Genomic DNA, 21,759 nt, shown 5'->3' on the forward strand with positions numbered 1-21,759 from the left:
CCCTCCAAGCTGGAGTGGAATTTGTTATCCTGTCACTGGTTTAACTGGTCTCTTTCCCCCTCTGTTGCATCGTACACGACATTCCAAAGCAAAGCCTGTTTCAGTAGAACACTGGGCAGTGCTGGGGCTGCAGCTGTAACGAGCCAGACACTGCTGGCTCCTGGAAGAACATGTCTGAATGGGATTCAAGAGCCTCATCAAGAGAGAACTGCTTGGGTACTACTAAAATATACACAGAATTAAGTCATCAATTGCAGTAATCTTCTAAGTTGTACATGCTATCAAAGTTGGATAAGATTCAAGTGAGAAGCAGGCTTCTCCTCTTGAATCAGATGTAAGTAACCCTGTGCACATTGCAAAGCAGGCCCCCTTGATCAGTGAAATATTTTCCTAAGATGTGAAAGATCACTAAAGTGCCTCAGATTGAGCCTTAATTCTAAAATCTGCCTAATTAAAGAGTGGTGAGAAGAAATGGGAGGGAAGGTGTATAAAACAGGACCTTACTCCTTACCTCGTCTTTAGCACTTGACATCCATATCAAAGCTGTTTGTACAGCTTTTCAAAACAGGGCTTCCGTTTGGTTCCAGTGTGTTTGCACTTATGGTTTTAATATTGTATTAATTACCATAGGTATCTCTTTAAAGCTTGTATGTAGCTATCAAGATAATACATTTGCACTTAACTTTGGCAGCTGTGCGATAGCTTGCCCTAATTTTAGATTATGAGCTCTGGAGACCTGCTCACTGTAAGACTGACAGACTTTTTAATGGAGAAAATCTGAGCTCCCCTGGGATCCAGACTTCTTTCTGATTCAGTAAGAAATCCCAGTGGCATTTGCTGAAAGGATCCCAGGATGGAAAGTGACATCTCTCTAAGAATTAGCGTTTCACATTCTTATGCAAGTCTCCCAAATCTATTCTCCCTCCACAGACACACTTGTAACCTCTTCAGGTTTTTTAGCAACAGGAGAGCGAAATGCCTACTTTGAGTGCTCCAGTCCGGAGCTGTGTGCCAAATCGGAATGAAGAGGCATGAATCTATATAAATAGACAAATTATCCACCCAAAACATGTCATTTTAAATTGAGATGCTGACACAGCCTTAGCTACAGTACTGCTAAGCAGGGGCTGCTTCATTTTCAATTAAATATCCTTGTTTCTTCTTCCAGAGAAACCTCTGGAGAAATGTCTCATTTGAGGGCAGACATAGACAGAAAGTGACTCTGTCTGTCGGCTCCCAATTAAAGGCGAGGGAAGATGGATTGGAGGCACAGCCATCACCTAATAGAGATCAGATATCAACAATGATTTACGCAGCCAGATAGATACGTATTCAAGTGTGGAAAAAAAAGTCATACTTACAGCCTAGGAGACATTATTTTTCCTACTCTGTCACCACTCACTATTCATCTGCTCCTCAGCTTCCCATGCCCCGCTCCTTCCTGTGTTCTCCTACTGTGGCCCATCCAGACATGCTTGAACCAACCTGTCTTTCAGCCACCGTGACCTGTCACACACCTTTCATCATACTGATCTGCTGGTTTGTATTCAAAAGCACTAGCCTATCTTTCTGGATTCCAGGTCTTACTTATTCCAGTAGAAGTATGTGCCTGTCTTGCATTACTTTTACCTCTCGTGGATCTCTTATTTCGCAGGCACATTGAAGGACCAGTGTGGGTTTGCCCTCAAAAATACTAAATGCAGTAAAACTGATTCCATTTTCTGCACAGCAAGTGCAGAATTCATCTGCAGGAATACACCATATTCTGTATACTTCAGGATATCAAACTCTGCAAGACGTAATCCTAAGGAAAAGCAGATCTCCTCTTCCCAGAAACATTTTAGGCAAAGATGTTTCTGGTGGGAGCAGAATAACTCCACAATCCTCAGAACACATTGACCTAGGACCGACCACGAGCAATTTGACAATTCACTGCTAGAACAGCTCCACAGTCAGAGGCTAATACCCTCATCATGATATAAGATGTGTGGGTCAAGGATCTTAAAACTTCTAATCCTGCTGAGCACCCTCAGCTCCTATGGTTATTAATGAAACCTGAGGATGCTGAGCACTATTTATGAAACCATCAATCTCTTGCCCAGAGGTCTGGCACCCTCACTTCTCCCAATGCATTTTGCTTATAGGAATTTTTGGTCCAAAAGAAAAAAAAGTTATTTTATTTAAAGCAGGAATTCAAAAATCTTCTGGGTCCTATTGAAAGAGATCTAAAAGATCCTGCCTGTCTGAAGAAAAGAAGTTTCTACTTGTCAGTTAAACAAAGGAATAACGCACAGCCTCCTTTATAGTGTGTACTTTACCTGTCATCCAACAGCCCATTATCATGTCACGGCAGAGTGCACTTTTCTACAGGTCACTTTGTTTAAAATGACATGGATAATGCACATGTCAGCGAGCTGACAGTCCCGACCGTCCTTCAGAGATAAAACCCGCAAGACGAGCGCCTGTTCTTATCTGGGGTACATGCCTTGGTCTATCATCTAAGTCAGGCAGAACATGATTTCTCCAGAGAGCACTTTTTTCATTTCCTGATTTTAAAAAATCAAATAAGCACCATTTGTCTTCATCTGAATATGCCTGACCTGCTCAAATGATGATGTCTCGCATTTTATAACAGGCTACATATGCTGAATTCAAATTAACAGCAGAACAAGGCCTTTAGATCTTTGCCTAGGCTGCCAGAGCAGCCTGAATAAATACACCAGGGTTAGCTGTCGTCTTTTACAACTGGGCCTGAGCTCTGAAATTCAAAGCTTGCTCTGGCTCTGGGATTTGAAAACCACTAAATTATTGGGGATATTTGGATCTGCACTTAATCTCAGTTCATTAGTGGGGAAGACAAAATATAGATCACAGAGATGAAATACACATCTGGATTTTAAATCCGTCCTGCACAAGTACTGGGATATTCTGTGTGAGGTACAACCTTGAGTCTCCCTTGCTTTGTGTTGTGGAAACTATCCTGAACCAGCACACCACCAGCACCACCCCTCTCTGCCTTTTTATACAGCTACGAGAGAAAAATACTGTGAAATGAGCAGAGGTTTAGCTCTGTAAATGCAGCGGTGGCAGGAAATTACACTTCTAGTTCAGGGTGCCATAAACATGGGAGCTGAATTTCAGTTTATCATCTTCCACTGCATAAGGAACATCCTGAAAATGAATAATCGCTTCACAGGATGGAATGTAATGGTAATGCATTAAAAATTCATCTCTAAAAGTGCAGGTTAATATTCTGTGCAAAAACCCAACAAAACCTCCCCTTTCTGTTGTCACACTGATTAACTCCAGTGATTAGTTCCCTTATGAAAGGGAAATCACTGCGGTTCAAAGTAAATAGTGGTTCTTTAACACAGTTAGCAAATTATTAAGAAACATGGGGAAAAAAATCTCTACTTGGGAAATCACTAAAACAAGCTGAAGGGTAGGGCTTTGGTAGTTATGTACAGAATGGGTTGAAAATCTCCTCTGCTTCCTGCTACACAAAGCTGATTAAATTAATGAATGGTGATTTCTATATTCATTGTTGTGTTGTGGATTTTACAACATATTTGTTCTTTTCTGTTGTACAAACTGCGTACCAATTTGGTCATTTCTCTTCTTGGTTTGACCTGGACCTAGCTCACAGAACCACCCATGAAACTCCAAGCAATTCAATGTTGTTCCAGGAATGACATTATCTGACATTATTTTGTCCTCCCCTAACTTCCATCCCCCAATTTATCAAGTGAAAGAGGAGGCAAAAGTGATTACATTATCAAAACATCCCTTAAAGCTCAACGTACAACTGAAAATCACAAAACCCAACCTGCAAATACAGAAATTAGACCAGTTTTTATGCAAGTATTACCTCATTTTCACCAAAGAAGGCAGGTAGATGTTAGTCTGTTCGCAACATTAAAAAAGACATCAAAATGTGCATCAGTATGAATATTACTTCTTCATTACCATTAGTCTTCTGAACAATAAGCAGCATTACAGATCAGTGCCTGACTTTTTCAGTGTGACATTATTCCCTTTTTCCACTTAGGAACCCGAAGTTATCGAGAGAATTATCAGCAAGCTGTATCATTTGACTCAATGTACAGTTTCCAAATGTTGTTTCTAAAAAGACAGATCTGTATATATATCAACCATAACACTTCAATTTGAGTTTGAAGACCCTTGCCTGCAGAGAAGCAAAACAGGCGATAACAGTGGTCAAGTAACTGTTAAAGAGTGCAAATGTGAGGGTTACAAACATATTTGGTTGCTGTTAGAACTTCCCAAGGGAAAATGTTGCCACAGAAAGGGTTGGTAGTGAGACTGGTGTTCATAAACAACCCACACAAACCATGGCATCAATATGCTTGAGGATGAATTGTGGAGCCTCCAAAATATTAATGAGAGTTCTCTTCCCTTGGAAGTGTATTCCAAAATTAAATTAAAGGAAACAAAGTATTTTCATTGTAGAGAGATGCTTTAGATCAATCCCAAAAGAAACTTGGAATAAATAACAGAGTAAGAGGAGTAAGTGAATGCAACAAATCCAACAAATTATTTTTGCTCCCATAGCGATTTCTTTTCTTACCTTTTCTTCTTGATCACTGTCGCTGTCACACTGCAACACAAAAAGAAACAAAGACACAGGTAAGAGAAACTTGTTACAGCAAAAAAAGTCAGAGATTTCTATGAAGAAGATGGCTGAAACACTCAAACCCTGTGGCATCAAACCTGGTTCCTTCGGGAAAAAGCTCAATTACTGAAGAGGAGGAAATTTCCCCCCCACTGTTGTTGAGATGATACACTTGTATGTTTGAAATATGAACAAACTGGACTGAACACCACAAAAGGCATTTGCAATGCCCTCTGTTAGCTCCATTCACTTGCACAGGAGCTGACGGTGCATGAGCACATTAGACTCCAAAACTGGATCAGAGAAGAAGAAAAGCAGTATTAAAGGGCTGTTTTGTTCTCTTCTGACAGACAGCATTTCTCACACTACCTGCTAATACATCGGCTTCAAAGGCTCTGCAGATAGGAGGGTATGGAACCAGCTTTGTCTGTCCCACAAGAGAAGCATTTGCAAGGCTCCCATTTATTTTCCAGGACTACTTGGAGGATTCAGCCTTTACTGTTGCTGAACCAAACAATTCAGAGGTCCCAGTGGAAGCCAGAACACGACACATTAATTGATTCACTGAGGTTCTCTGTAATTCAAGCCCAGGTATCACAGTAAACACTTAATAATCCTACAAAATGCTGAACAGTAACAGTAGTGGGTCTTGATATTCATCAAGTGCCATTGCTCCATTTTTTAATAACTTTTACTGTTGTAGAAATACATCGGGACTAGATGAATTGAGTGTCAGTACAGATAAGCATCAGGAAACCACATTAACATTCGCTACAAGTGTAAAAGCTGTAGGACTGTAAGGACCATGCAACTCACTGCTCCTCTCAGACACAGATCTGATTCATCCCACCTAATTCTGGGTGACTATGGAGAGGTCACACTTGGCTACCTCCACAGCAGAGAATGAGGAAAACACCTCCTTCTGTGTGGTTATTTTTTAACTACAATCTTACACTCCAGAGAACCAGGCTGTGAAGCTCATTCAAGGATGAACCAACACCTCTGCAGATCTAATGGCAGATGGTTCGAAGGACACCATGAGATCACTAAAGAGGAGAATCAGGCTTCCCTAAAGCAAGGACCAGCTGATCATGTTGCTGCAGCAGCAGCCAGTTAAGCCCTTCCTGCATTTATACCCTGTTTAATGCATCTGTGAGTATTTTCACAAGACATCCAAATCGCTCTCAAACTACTTTGTGAATTCCAAAGGTTAACTCTACAGTGGGATGTGGATACACAAAGCCAAACGCACCCACAAGTGTGTGTATTTGATTTGCACAAATCTAGTCATCTTCTGTGTATTCTTATAACTTCCCTGGTTTACTGGTTTTTAACTCATTTTCATCAGTAGAGGCCTTCCCCACACCGGTGAGCTACATACAAACAAATTAAAGCAAAGAACTATTTCTAGGTTCTTTACAAATAGCTTTACATGAAGCAATGATTAGATAAGATTGCAATCTGCTTTCAGATAATTTCAGATAGAAATGGAAGTGAAATTTACTTCATAACTGAAATGATTTATATAGCATGAGTTGCACCTAAGTACTCTGGCAACAAACAATTGAGAGGGAATATGAAGATATGAAACAGTTTAAGCTCGAATTCTGAAACCCTCACACAACGCTTAAGTTAATGAAGAGGGTGTGCTTAACTGACAACAGGAAAATTGCACATTTCTAGAACAGTATGCCATTTATATAAAGCACTCATATCCTCACCCTGTCAATATAGCGCATTTTGACTTCAGCATGACTACAAGTATGAGATTCTGCTACGAGGGTAAGCATAGGTAAGTATGCTTTGCAAAGCAAGGCCCTACCTGTCCAAAACAGCAAACACATGCACGGGAATCACAGCATGTCACAAAGAATTCCCATTTATTATCTCTATTTTACAACTGTTGGGAAAAAAATCAGGTTTTAGCCTACAGCACTTGAACCCACTGCTTGCTTAGAGCCAGGAGGACCCAGCAGTTCAGAATCCAAAAGGAGAAAGAATGGGGGTAAAAAGCGGATATATAAGCAGGCAAGGATGATTCCCTTCTAGCAGCAGGGTTCAGCGGGTTTCAGCATGCCATCGCTCCTGCTGCCGGGGCACACGTGAAGAGCTCTTTCCCCCACCATTTTTTGTCTGGTTTAAGGAATCTCTCCTCTGCTGTGGATTAAGTTTTCCCCAATTCATAAGCTTGGAAAGAGCTCAGGGTTTTGTGTTTTCTGCAGTATGGAGGTACTTGGGGAGAAGAGTATTTGCCAGCAGTGACATCTGAATTTGCCAGCGAAACAGTTCCCCGCATCCAAGTGAATCTGCAGAGAAAATGCACAGAGCGCTGTCGGTGGGAAGCTCTTTCCATCAAAGTGTTAAGCTGCCGCTCTCCAACAGTCCAGTTCTAATTTCAAGGTCCGCTTAATTCCACATCAAATAATTACTGCTATACCCAGAAGCACCTTGTCTCCAGAGTTAAGCATATGGCGAAGGACTGAGACCTACTGGTGTCCATTATGGAAGCAGCACGGATGCCAAGGCGATTAAAAATGCTCAGACTCCCCTCACAACATGCCCAGTGACTGACAGCTCCGTGATTTGGCCAGTCACCGTGCCTGCCAAAAAAGCCTCTGCTGCACCGAGGCCCACATGGCATTCGGAGAAAACACTTCCATTCCCGGTATTAAATTCCCATACTGACCCGAGGACTTTGCTGTGAGCTCAGCAGGAGCACACCATCCAATTTACAGCTCCAGCCTCCAGAGCCCTCAGTGCCAGCCTCTGGCAGAGACGAATGATGGTCAAACCCCTCCAGTTCATAAATTATGCAAAAGCAATAAATGCACTCGGCAAACAGCTCCCAACGTTTGCCCAGCCTGCTTCCAGCTACACTGTGGGAAATGCCAGCGGTGCTGCACACACAAGGCATCTATTTCACTCACAAAGAGGTTTTGTTGGTGGGGTGCGAGGGAAGGGACCCACTATTCAGCAGCTCTGTCCTGTTCCAACAGCAGGGTTTTATGGACAAGCTGTAGGAAAGGGAAGAAGGAGGGATGGGAGAAAAGGGCTTTATGCACTGCACTGGAGTTATAGCTACATGTAGTATGTATAGGTGTGTGTCTGTGTGTGGGCACACACATTGTACATGCATGCATATCCACCTTAAGCTGAATTTTCCCTAAGGATTAAATATGTGGATTTCCTCTGGTCTATGGAAAAAACAACCAGACAACTGATGCGCAGGGACACCTCCAAAAGGACTCGCAGAAGAAGGAAGAGGTTTGCTTCTAAGGCTAGAAACTGAACTGGAGCAACTGGATGTTCTTCCCATGCCTGAGACTGCTGTGTAGGGACCCCGGGCACTGTACTTGCACACACATTCCCCAGTGGCCCTTACTCTGATGTGCTCATTTACATTTCTGGATGCATTTTCTTCCCAGAAGTGCTAAGCACAAGGTGTTTCCATCGTCTGCAGGCTTACTGCTAACAAACGCTGCAGAACAGGTTTTGGAAACCAAAGCTGACAACCGTGAAGCTGATTATTCAGAATTACTGGTCAATTTGGAGACTTGAGCCTGCACTGCTTGCTCGGTTCCTCTCACGTTTCTCTACATCCCAGGGCCATAGAGAAAAGTAAAATGATTTAAGTGCTTTGTGGTTCTCACAGCACCAGACTGTTTTGGAACTGAAGTGATGCAAATGCTTTCAACTGGCCTTCTGCTCTGGGATGAGTTTCAGTGGTTTGTGCCTATTGCAAAAAGATAATTTTTCAGTGCTCTCCCATGCCTGGTTTCAGGAATCCACAGCTCTGTGCACATGCTGCATCCAAATATTCTGCAAATCACTGGGAATCCAAACTATCATTCAGAGATAGCATGATCTGATTTTTGGATAGCTGCCACTGGCTTCACTGGAAGCTGTGAGTGATAACGTGACAAATCAGGACAAGGAGGCTGCAGACACATTTTACACCTGAACACACAGAGGCTTCTTTCTGCGAATCTCAGGCTCAAGGCACTTCTATCTCCACACTGAGCACAAGTCGTGACTGATTACAGTCACCCAGGGCCAGGCGTGAGCAGAGCCCAGAGCCAAACTTCCAAAAGCTGGCCTACATTATGGAAAACCCACCCACCCGGCCAGCCCTCAGCGTCGTTTAGGCACCGAGATGAAAGCCAGATTAGCAAAACTGCCAAGCACCCACAGCTCCCACACACGGCCAAGTTTTCAAATGAGCATGGCACAAAATGCTGTGAGATCTTCTTTAAACCACAGCCTGACAGGTCCCTCGAGTACGGGCTCTTCGAAACGCCTGGTTTATGCTTTTGAAAGTCTTGCACTGGGCAGAATGGGCTCTGAGCAGTTTTCCCAGAGAACCTACAGCACTACAAACCAAATCCAAAGCAAGGGATGTACAAAGCTCGCTCAAAACTAGCTCCACAGATAAAACATATGGAAACGTTAAGGTTGCTCCTAATTTCTATGTAGTCAGGGCTATTAATGAGAACAGACAGACAACTGCTCAAAGTGGCCACAGTTATCACTTAAACTGTTCAAACACCTTTAATAACCGATGTGTGCAGGCTACCAGCCAGCACATCAGCTGACACGCACGTGCTTCCTTGTCCAGTATTTCTGCAGCTTCATGCTCAAAAAGTGCTGCTCAGAATCAGTAACCCATAAACTTGCACTTTCACATGTGCCCTGCGGTCAAAATTCAAACAGTTATTCCTAAAATCAACCCCAGGTAAGGCACGAACATGTGAACTCATAAAGGTCTTAGTAGCGACAAAGTAGAAAGCTCTTCTTTCTGCCTCAGCTTAAACCTCCAAAATCACTGCTATCGGTCTGGATTGTGAGAGTGGAAGATGCATTCCCTGCAATATGGAGTACACACACATACAGCTGCAGTGGGAAGTGGAAAAACAACTTCCCAGTTCCCATTTGAGGTTTAATTGCTGCTGTGTTTTATAGAAGAAAAGGAAAACTGAAGACAGGGCTAAATATTGGCTGTACTTCCCAAATCCCCTGCCCCAGCTGAAGCAAGGGCAAGTTCAAATGCACAGCACATCATCTGCAGCACCTGCAGAATGAGCCTGATCCCAATGCCACATTTCAAAAATCAGACACCCTATGTGGTTACAGCTCTAATTTGAGCCCATTTTAATAGCTTGAGAGAGTCTGGTCCAAATCAAGCTGAGTAAAGGTCTGTGCCACCTCACAGGCTCATTCAGGCTGAAGCAACACTATGGATTTCTATGTACCTTGCTGATTGAACACATTCTTGTGCAAAAAGTGGCAATCATTGAATATATCATGTACAATGACATTGAGGAGGGCATTGTTCTCTATTCTGCTCAATGGACTTCGCTGGAACAGCTATTTCATATCTTGGATCCATTTATCATTGCCACCAAAGGAGCCAGTGCTGCTGAAATGCCAGCGCTGAACAAAGTGATTCTACTCATCTGTCTGCTGAAAAGAAATCTGAAGAAAATGAGGAAAACCCAGACCTAAGCCATGTTCACACTGACATTTACAATATTCTTGTCCATCTATCCACCAATGACAAACTGATAGCCCCGGAAAGGGCAAAGATGATATTTTAGCTATACAATTAGACCTTTGCTTCCAAGAAAAAAGGAGAAAAAAACCCATCTCCCAGATGAAAGGAGACACAGACAGGGAATAAATGGGCAATTTTCTAATTGATGAAATGGAGACAGGCAGAGTCACAAAGAAACTAAGAGCAAGGATTTCACTTCTTTTCTTTCCCATCTCTGCCTTTGCCTGCAAGTAGCATTCAGCATGGAGCTCCTTGCCGACGAATCTTCTATCTAGCATCTCGCAAATTGGTTAACATCACATTCTGCTTAGCAATTCTTTGCCATTATCCACAGCGATTCACTGTAAGGAACGACTCTGAAACAGAGATGGTCTGAGAAGTTTAAGGTCTGCTTTCTCAAAAGCTGAAATTATGGATTATTCACAGAAAAGTCCCATTTTACACAAATTACCTTAGCCTGGACAAAAGATTGCAACGTTGACCTTTAATCTGAATTCCATTTTATCCAAACTACTTCACTTCAGATGAAACCTATCAGTCTTGGACATTTAAAGTTATCTTGGTCCTTTACAGGAGAAGTATTCAGAACTTAGAACCACTTTCAACTATAATTCTGTCTAATTCTTCATTCTGAGGACTTCCATGATTGTTTTCTATATCAAAACAACGCAATTAGTGGATCCTTCTACCTCCCACAACAACAAAACAATGGTTTGAGAAGGAAGAACTACATTTTGAGTATTAATGTAAACACCACATTACAATCCGTGATAAAGATGATCCACATAATACTTACACAGGAGGTGAATATAACCTTGGCAACTGATGGGGTAGTACACCTACTCCTGGTAGGCTACAGGGAGCTTGTTTGTAAAGTAAAGGGGGATTTCACTCCAGGCAGACAGTCAACTCTGAGTCCTATTTTGAGGTTTGATTCTGTTGTGTCAGTCCCTGCATAGCCAGGGATTGACAAAGGGATGAGAAACTGTGGCTGCCCCATCCCTGGCACTGTTCAAGGCCAGGTTGGACACAGGGGCTTGGAGCAAGCTGCTCTAGTGGAAGGTGTCCCTGCCCGTGGCAGGGGTTGGAACTGGATGAGCTTTAAGGTCCCTTCCAGTCCAAACCACTCTGTGATTCTATGATTGTCTACCACTTGGAGGGGAAGGCTTGTAGCTGGGTGTGGATGGGAGAGACTGGGATGCAGCAGGACCTGCCTGAGGGCTGTCAGGGACAAAGCTGCAGCCCAGAGTCCTGGCCATCTGCCTGGAGCTTGGTTTCACCCACGAGAAACACACCACTGACAGCCTGAGACACCCCAGGCAGAGCCCCAGTGAAGGATGAAGTGAAACCAGCCCTGTAAGAAACACATTTTCCTTTTCTCCCTGGAAACTGAGCTGAGAGTGCCAAGTTATTGCAGTTCTTGGAAAAGTGCAACTTCTTTCCCCCCATTATCACTCCCAATGGCTTCCTTATGGTGTCATTGCTCAATGATCCCACAAGCGCTTAAGGCCCAATCCAGCCATCCCCAAAGAACAGGACAATGGTCCCACTGATGTCAGGAAGATTAAATGGGCTCTCCAGATGTACCATTAGAAAGCTAACGATGCCATGAGTTTCGCAGCTCAGCATCTTCAGAAAGTGCCTGCTGCAAGTCAGGCATCCAAATTCCACTTGTCTAACTGGGCACCAAGCAGCTGTTGGCCACACACACAACCAGATCTTAATTTTAGGAAGCAATTCTCTTCTATAATAGGATGATGAACTCCCTGCCTCAGTTCCTCAATCCTGTATATGGAAAAATGACTACATGCCTTTGCTTCTGGGATGCTGAATGTGCATTTGCTGCCTCCTTACCTGCCTTTCTGGCTGTAGACAATTTGCAGCACATGATGTTATTTTCAGCATCCTCTCAATGGATGACGACAGGGTGCAGTGTGCAGTGTCACTTTTAGCATGAGTACTTCGTCAGGGTTCAAAAAGTAAGTAATAGTAAATAATAATAAGAATGTGCATTTATACTGGTGGACTAAGTCAACAGCAAAGACTTAAACTAATCAGTGTTCAATGAAGTCAGTGTCTAATACTGCATTAGCCACTGTATCTGTATACGGAAAGATTCCTATTTTTCAGAACTCCTGCTCTTAGCTTGAGAGTTCAGTTTGGAATTTAAGTCTTCCTGGTACTTACAAGCTAATGAAATCAAAATATCCTGATGGACAAGAAGCAAAGCATGTTACGGGTTAAAATAATACAAGAATCTATTTTTTTCCACTGTGTTGTGATCCATAAAAATCACCCTGAGCCTTTCCTCTTTCTTCTCTGCCTGTGAAGCCAATTGCTTTGATTGCAGTGATATGAGCTTGCTGAAATGACTTGCCCTTGCTTGTGAAGCAAATGGAACATGCTAATAGAACTTATCGCATTACCGGATGCAAAAGTGCCATAGCTCATTACTTTAAGATAAAAGGATATCATTGCAGACGGGAAGCAGAATTGACTTTCTGAGGCCCGACTTGATGATGATTTAATCAACTGCTCTCTTTCACTTCTCATCTCTGCGCCTGTCGGTTTCACAGGTGCTGTTAAATGAGACACTCAGAAAGTGAGCGGAGGGAAAGAAATTGCTGTCATTACTTTTCAAGAAAGGAGGTATGCAAATTTTCGACAGAAAGATTGCGTTCATAATGGGCCTGGTAAAATACAAGGATCATGCTTGACAGGTGAGGGCAAGTCATTTGTACGTCCTTAAAGTGAAGCAACCATCCTCATTTAGAAATTGTGCTCGATAAGAGAAGCTGCAAATGAAACCCAGGCAATGGCTGAGAAGCAGTAAGCAAACCTTTGAAGACTTTGCTATTGCAGATCTGCCTTCAGCAGGTGGCTGGTGTGTCTTCACACATGCCTATTCCTAACTGCCAGATGGCCAAAGTTTGACCTCAGGATCTCACGGAGAATGCCTCTTAAATGTTTTTTTACTGTCAGCTTTGCATTCACAGTCTGGAGTCTGAGAGCTTCTTCCTTTCTTCATCACTGCCAGAAATAGAAATTACGAGACACAAAAACTAAGTGAGCGTCGAGTTCACTTTGAAGGCAGAATCAATAGGTTGGAGGCAACAACTTGTTTTCTTCTGCACGCAACTGTTACACACCTAGGAAGTGCAGAGCTTACGGTTCATACAGCCAGGTGAGAAGTGAGAAGAATAATCCACAAAAAGGGTTGTGGCAGGAATCAAAGAGGTTGAAAAGACACTTCGCCAGGGCCCCAAAGGGACCTGGGGTCCTGTGTGATGGCAATGCAAGAAGAAAGGGTAAGGAGACAGTAACTGAATGTTCTATTGACCTGATGGAGAGGTTCTGATATTCCAAAATTAGAAGTTAAAAAGGCACAACCAATTGAGATGATGAATTATGTACAGCCTAAAACCACTCTATACATCTATGATGGCTATTGAGCTGCTTGGATCATTCTAAAATGGGGAAATAAGAACTAGCAAAGCTTTTATTGGTGTCAATCTGCTTTTCAATCAGAGATTGATAGTCAGCCACAGCAAACAGGTTCCCTGGGGACTCCACTGTATGCGATGGATACAGCAGTTTGTCATAAAAATGTTGACATTTGTCTCAGATAACAGCACAGGACTTAAATAGAATTAATGTCATGAATATTTAGAATTAACTCAGAAACAGCCAGGAACCACTGACACAAAGGAAGCCTGATGCAGTAGAAAAGGATTTCAATAAGAACAGCCACTGTATTAATTCCACAAGCAGGTGCATTTTAAGAATGTAAAATATTCTTCCTCAAGATACACATTTGGCTCAAACGCTCCCAGGCTTATGAAATGAAACTACCAGATCTCTCAGCTGACCTTTTCCCTGTGTGTCAGGTTCTTAACCCTCCATATCCACCTAACTGGTTGTGATCCAGTCGTGCTCTTTGGACCTGACTCACCTCTCACCAAAAATACTGCATTGTAGCTTGAAAAGCAACACGATGGAGGAAAGATAGCTTTGGGGCAGGGCTCCGGAGACACCCCTCTGTCACTGGCTATCACTATCACCCCAGGCAAGACATTTCATCCCTTCTTCTGCCAACCCTCCACTTTTCATCTATTTGGGCTGTTACAGGCTGTGCTCCTTAGGATTTGGTTACTTTTCACTCTATGTGTTAAAGTGTGCAGGATAACAAGGCATTTTTCCCAGAGAATTCTGGTCTTAGTAAATAGAAGAAATAAAGAAGAAGAAAGCATTAAGACTTGGATTAGGCCCTAGACACATCAGGCCTATTTTCAATGTAGATCTCAACCACCAGCTAAATGCCATGACCTATAGCAAATTCTACCATTTCACCTGAAAAAAACCCTTATTTTAAATTGCAGAAATATACACAGAGAAGCGGCAATAAAAGACTGATAACACTGCATGGGGGTTGTTCTCTTGCAGAGGCTGCAGGAACTCTGAGCACAAAATGGCTACAGAAACGACATGAAGAGAGATGCAACTGGTTTATGAGATAAAACAGTTGTAGAAATATGACCTGGAAGTAAAATAAAGACTAAAAGTCACCTTTTCTTTCCCAAACAAGACCTGTTTAGCATTTGAGCTCTGTTTCTTTACATTAGGCTAAGCAATTTAAAATGAATTGTATAAATAATAATTCCCCAAACAACCCCAAACAATAGATCCTTAGGGAGAAGACCTTAACAGCTGAGCTATAAACCTCTGAACACTGGATTTTAATGGATACTAAAAAACTCTTAACTAAGCCCTATAAATACAACCTGAAACAAAATGATTTGTGTTGTAAGCTGTTTGCAAACTCCCATAAAATGTTCCTCATTGTCATAATCCAGAAAAATAACTCAGACCGTGTTCTCAGCCCTGTAAACCGGCTTCTATGTTGTGGCTTCATTCCCTTTTCCAGCCTCTGGTTTCTAATTCATCACTCGCACAGTTGTTATACGTTATTATTTATTGCTGCCTTTATCATTTTCCTACAATTGATAAATTGTCTGTGCTAGACCTGCGGGAAGAGAAAGATTATTCTAAATCTAGAGCAACTAAATAGGAATTGTAAAGACAATGGCACACTTTGGCCTCCCTACCTCAAATCTCCTGCTTTGACACACATGATGCTGTAATTTGGAATGTGAAATCTCTTATTAGGAAATTAATTCATTATGAGTTTTTCAGAATGCTGCAATTAGAGTAACAATTTAAAACAGGAGTTGTACTTCTCTATTTAAATGTAAGCATAATCATACATCCCTGATTTATCAGGTGGACTCAACCATTTGTTATTCCTGCAGTAGCACTCACAGTGCTCAATTACATGGTTCCACATAGGAGCTTCCATAAGAGCCAAACCTCTGTCTTAGAAGCATTTCTTATGTATAAAGATTCACTGTGGAAAACCAGGCCCTCAGTTTACCACCAATGTGCTCCTGGCAGGGATGTAAGTAAATGTTTGGGTTTTTTTTCCACTGCTGCATTAACCTACCACCTGACTAAGGTGATAAAAACACCTGTATCATAAGTGATATCAGACACTCCATGACTGTTATCAGTAGTGGCAAATTACCTGGCACAGCCAAGGCACGGTATTGCTTTGAATACCTGGCTTTTAGCACAGTGTACAGGGAAATTATCCTTGTCCAGGCAAGCCTTGGAAAATGCAGGAGTTTTGCCAATAACGACTGTGTTCAGGCAGGGCTGCAGCTAACACAGCAGTGAGCGTTGCTAGGACAGCCCATGTGCTCCCTTCTCAGCTGCAATGGTACTGAGACCCCACAGTTAGAGATAACCTCTTCCAAAGGGGAATCCCTGTAAGGGCCAGGAGACATCCTGAACATGCCCTCCCTTGCAGTCCTGATCCAGCTCTGGGGCAACAACACCGGAGAGATGTGGAGCTGTTGGACTGAGTCCAGAGGAGGCCATGAAGATGCTGCGAGGGCTGGAGCAGCTCTGCTCTGGAGCCAGGCTGAGAGAGCTGGGCTGGGTCAGCCTGGAGAAGAGAAGGCTCCTGAAGGGGAGACCTTAGAGCAGCTCCAGTGCCTGAACTGGATGAGCTTTAAGGTCCCTTCCAACCCAAACCTATGTCAGAACACAGGACTTCCCCCTACATCGTTTGTCAAGGAAGAAGGGACATACTGAAACAGAAGTGACATGTCTCACAAAACAAGTCTGGGAATATGGGGAGCCAGGGGAGGCCTAGAAGGAACAGAAGCTTCATGTATGTGTCTGATCTTTGCGGTCACCACTACCCCAAAGGCAAAAATCCACTCTGGATTTTTGTCTGTATGATCCTAGCAAACCACCCGCATCTTGAACAGGGACCATAAAGAAATTTTATGCTGCTCAGGCTGTGCTATACAGCTTTGAGACAGATCAGGTAGGGCTCGAAAATTCACTGCTTCCTCCAGAGATGCTCTCTATGAATACAGAGCTCAGGAATTTCACAGGAGACTTTTCAGCTAGGTAGAAGCTCCCTTTATTTTACAGACAGTAGACACCAAATGATTGGAAGTTCAATTCTCATCTCTTTTGAAAACTTAGTAATAGGAAGGCTCTGAGATTTCAAACACACTCTCCACAAAAACCTCTGCAGGCTTTATCTTCAGTCTAAAAAGAAAGGGAATAACAAGATGCAATGGGTAAAAGCCAGATGAAGTTGGGCTGCTGCATATTTTAAACATGGGGAATAATTTATTATTCACTTAAAAACAGAGCAAATCTTCCCTAACTGGAAAACTGTAACAAAAACTTAAACTCTTGCCTAAATGCTGTGCCCTCGTTCAGTCAGAGTTACTGTACTCAGGGCAGTACAATTAATTAGCAGAGATGATATGGCCTGTGTTGCACAGGAGGTCACAGCAGATCATACCCTCATTGCCTTAAATTATGGGAATCTATAAAGCCCTGAACATCCACATCTTTCCAATCTTACTTCCATGGCTCACTCATTCATGTCTTGGACCTCTTATAATACAGCAGCTGAGGACAACTCCGTGCATCCTGAAGACACCCTTCATGGTGGGACAGCTCTGAAGGGCTGTGGATGACCACTAAACTCACTGCCAAACCAGGAGGGTTTCTCATGTCCCAAAACCAGTGGGTCCTGCTAGCTCTGACAGTGACTTTGGTGTTGATGTTGCTGTGTATGTCACATTTTATTCTTGTTCACAGGATTCATTTTTCTCGTGCTGCAGGAAGAGCACTTCTTTAAGACCCATTTCAGCTTTGCTATTAAGCTCAACTACCTTTTTGGAGTGATCAATAAAAAAGTCTGCTACAAGAGGACACTGTGATTTACAAACACGGGAAAAGAAAGAGAACGATGCAAAGCCATGGGTAGGGATGCGAAGGACTGTTGGGAGGGGGGAAATAAAAAGACTATGAGAAGAATCTGAACAACCAATTTAATCCTGGAGGAAAACACAGCAGAGCTCTCCTGCGTGACAGCTATCATAAAAAGATGCGGGAGAGATCTACAGGAAATTCAATACCAAATCTAATATGTACACCAGTGGGGTCCTTCAGAGGAAGGGAGACAGAAGCCTCTCGTAAAGCACTACAGAAGGCAGACTCACATTTTGCCTCAGAGCTCCTACAAGTAATTATTAACATGCAAGGGAGAGATGTTAGCAGGTACCTCTGAACTGAGGAATACTTTGATACATGCATTGGATTCACTCTCCTCCTCTCCACAGCCAACAGAAGAGAGCTGGAGAGCAGGTTTACTTCCCACCCCACACACTTACAGCACCTTCAATCATTTCTTGTCAATACACACAAACCTTGTTTAATTTAGGTTCTCAGCCTTCCTACTGAGCAAGGAGAAAATGAAGGCAAGCGAGGGCTGTGTCTCACTGGAGGTTGCACGCAGGAAACTGGATGCATACTCCAGCAATATGAAACCAACAATACCCAATGGGAACATGCCCTTGTCCTCACACAACCGGTACCTAATTCCCAGCTGGAAGGACTTGAACTCTACAGGACTCTACCCATTTACCAACACCAAACACAATGACCCAACTCAACGAGGACAAATGACTGCGAAGGGAACCACCTCACTCTTAAAGACGACGACTCACTCGTTTTCCCTCCTATGAGGGCTGGCTCAGTAACTCAAGAGAACAAGAGGTGTGTCTCCTCCACCTCAAACCTGGCTGTAGAGGGCCATGTAAGGGTGTTCCTGGGCTGTAGACTCTTTAATCATTTGCACTTTTGCCTTTAATGGGAAGCAATAACTAGTTATTGTGATGCTTCTGGGCAAACGCCTCATATGAGCAAGCGTAGCCAAAAGACAGAGTGTAAACAACACTCCCTGAACTACCGGGGACATCACACTCAAATGCCCCACATCCTGGTGCCTTCCTTCCCAAAGCCTTGTCCTCCCCTAAGACCTCAAAGGGTTAAGCCTGCAAATTGCCTTGCTGTGCTTCTGGGACAGCATGAAGGATGGCTGCCATTGCCACGGTCAGATATGACAGCGCCAATTTGATGTGCTGCCATCAAGGGCCTTCTAAGAGCCGAGCGCCCTGATGGTTTTGTGATGCGAACAGTCGCATCGCAAAATGGTTTTCCTCTCCCGCTGCCTCTGCTTCCATCTGCTGCTGGGCCGAGGCACAGCCGGCTGCCTGCCTGTCACAGCATGTATTAAAATTAGCTGGGGAGGAGGCACTCAGTTGTGCTAATTACATTTTAATCATTGGAAATGTGTTGGCAAATCAAGCCTTGATTGCCATCTCGGAGTCTGTCTCCTCCAGCAGAGTGAAGGGGCTGTCTGCATTAGCTGGGGCCTGCTGGGCCCAGTTCTTTCACAGAAGATAGAATATGGTGCCTGCTGGCCCACCACTGAGACTGCTTTGGCACATTATTAAAAAGCCACAAGGCTTGTTTCAAATCATCACTGTGTGAGCTCTGCTCATTCGCACATCCCTGGGTATTCCAGCCACTTGGTACTTTTAACTATATCTTTAGTTTACCTTGTGGGCTAAGAAACAATCTTGCATGTGTGGGTGAAGGAAGCCAGAGCTTTTTTGCAGCTCGTGGGGTTGGGAACGGAGCCGGTTGTCAAAACGCCTTCCTTGTCAGCTGTAACGCTGCACTGAAGAGCATCCCAGAATAACCGGGACTTGCACAGGCCCCACTTTGCCATGGGAAGGTTTGGTACAAGTCCTGATTTGGTCAGAGTGATGGAGAAGTCCTTCCTCATCCCTCAGTCAGCAGGTCAAAGGAAACTGAGTCACTGAGTACTCTCAGGCCAGCCAAAGCTTGTAAATCACGCTTGGAGAGGAGCAGAAGCAGCAGTGAGGGTCCTCTTTGTTCCTCTGATGAAACGCTCAGATGCAGATCCTAACATCAGCACACTGGATGAGCATCACAACAATGAAATTTTCAAGCCCTTTCCCCAGTCACGTTTGAAATAACTTCTTGTTTTTCAAATCAATACAGGAAAGCTTCCAGAGCAAGCAACTCGAACCAAAAGCAGAAAGAGCCAGGATCTCTCAAATGTCAGCCTATGCAAGCTTAACAACACCAGCAGCATCTACCACCTGCAAACCCCTACCCAAAACAATGCCAACATGATGGATATTTAGAAATTTGAGGAATTCTCTCTCCAATCTCTCTTTTACAGCATTCAAATACGACCCCTAAGCATGAAACTCTTCCCATTGCTTACAGGAACTGGGTCTCCTAAGGCTGGGTTTTGAAGAGCGGCAGGGCCAGACTCACAAGGGCTCATTGCTTTGGAAAGCCAAATTTCAGGACAGCCAGATCCACAGCAAGACCCCAAAGCAAGTGGCAGGTTCCCAAAGCACTCGGCAGTCAGTGATGCCTATTGTCACCCTGGAGCTGAAAGCTCTAAAATACCTTCCTAGACTCAACACTTCTGGCAGCCTGAGCAGTTCAATGACTCCAACGGGAGCGAAGTACTGAAGCTGTTAACTTCAAGCTCGCTCCTTCCCTTGCTGGTGAAGGTAAAATGCAGCCACCAAGTGAAGCCAGCCAAGGTTTCTGCTCAGCTCTTTCTCTGTCCCCGCATACGTGGCAGCAGGGACTGCGCAGCAGGAGCGAGAGTGAAGAATCAAGCACACGTAATCCACGTATCAGCTTCCAGCCCCTCCTGAAATCCCTGTAATACTCCCCTTATTAGTATGTGCAAGTGGATTTTTAGTTGTTCATTTATTACACCTCACACACGGCCATACAAAGGCACGATAAAGTTATAAAGGCTCGAGTACCCTAGGCGTTCGTTCAGAGGAAAGCTATTTTTACAGCCCCTGAGAGGAGGCAGACTTTGGTGCTTTCTTTCTTACACAATTACATTGTCGCTGAATGTAATGTTTTCATGACTATCATATAATGGAACTTAAAACTGATCATTTCATAGCCCTAGCAATAATGATAAGGGTTTGCAAATATCACAGAGAGAGGCTATGGTGTCCTGCCATACAGCAGCTGTATTGCACAGATTGAATCTGAAACAAAACAGTGAAGTTATACATGTATTCTAGGATAAAACTTAATAACCAAGTTATTAGGCTGGGAAAAAATAGACGCTAAAATCTGGCTGATATGCATTAAAACAAACAGGGTCAATTCGTTTACTTAAATTGGCTTATGAGAACATTTTTGTTCTTGTTTAACTTGATAGCTTTAAATTTAAACCATCTCATCCTTTTTTTTGGCATTTTTAATATGAACATTACACAAAAAAATGGTTATTGGACATAAATGAGACATAGTTTTCATTCAGCACAGTTAATTTTATTTTGCCTTTTAAATAAGGGATAAGTATATTTGTATTTGCATGAAGGCTCCAGCGGTCCCAAGCACCAATAACTGCACTTCTGAAGGAAGTTCCTTTTCTAAGAGGCATGTCAGTACATGTACCCAGCAGGAGCATGGGAATGGGCTGGGATTTCAGATGCTATGAGTAAGGGTTTGTGCATGTTTGGATTTACTTGGTATCACTGATGGACCATTTTGCACTCTGGTAGGTATGAACTCCTAAAACCAAACACCACCAAGCCACAGGACAACCCCGGGCTTTCTTGACAGAACTTCAGGGTGTTTCAAATGGGGCTTAGGTCTCTCTCTTAATAGTGGTGCTGCTCATCATTATTTATAGTACAAAGACTGGGGGGGAACATGTAAGTTAGGCAATAACAGAACATTTGATGGAAATCACCAGAATAAGAAACAGTTGCACTTTAGCTTACAGGCACAACAATCTAAGGAATACTTCAATTCTATGTAGCATCTAAAGGAACGCAATACATATTCCCCTCTGTCCCCCAGATCCATCATGTCTCATTACATTTGGGAACATAAAACTCCCTTCATTGCTGAGCATTTGGTATTTACCAAGGAGAACAATCGTGATTGTGCATGGCCACTGCTCTAAGACATGCTGGGGGATAAAGGGGGATGAACAAGACTATTATTTTTTCAATACCAGATATATAACAACCACGTTGAGCTTTATTTGTCCATTTTCTAAGTGAAATTAGTATCTATGTTCCTTTTGTAAGCTCTCTCCAATGGAAACATCTAAATAAAGGAG

At 43.1% G+C, this 21,759-nt stretch overlaps 1 protein-coding gene across 9 annotated transcripts in view; it reads right to left on the reverse strand.

Annotated features, from left to right (window-relative positions):
* Nucleotides 1–21,759, reverse strand: part of AUTS2 (activator of transcription and developmental regulator AUTS2) — a 733,350-nt gene that overhangs the window by 223,911 nt on the left and 487,680 nt on the right. For all 9 annotated transcript variants that reach the window (XM_057410696.1, XM_057410700.1, XM_057410698.1 and 6 more), the window contains one exon: nucleotides 4,589–4,618. In XM_057410696.1, the coding sequence (XP_057266679.1) occupies nucleotides 4,589–4,618 (30 nt within the window). The remainder of the gene's footprint in view (nucleotides 1–4,588; nucleotides 4,619–21,759) is intronic.

The sequence above is a fragment of the Pezoporus wallicus genome, unplaced genomic scaffold, assembly GCF_028554395.1.
Source record: "Pezoporus wallicus isolate ANWC-B61680 ecotype Strahan unplaced genomic scaffold, APGP_CSIRO_Pwel_v1 contig_8705, whole genome shotgun sequence".
In the NCBI taxonomy this organism is placed as follows: Eukaryota; Metazoa; Chordata; class Aves; order Psittaciformes; family Psittacidae; genus Pezoporus; species Pezoporus wallicus.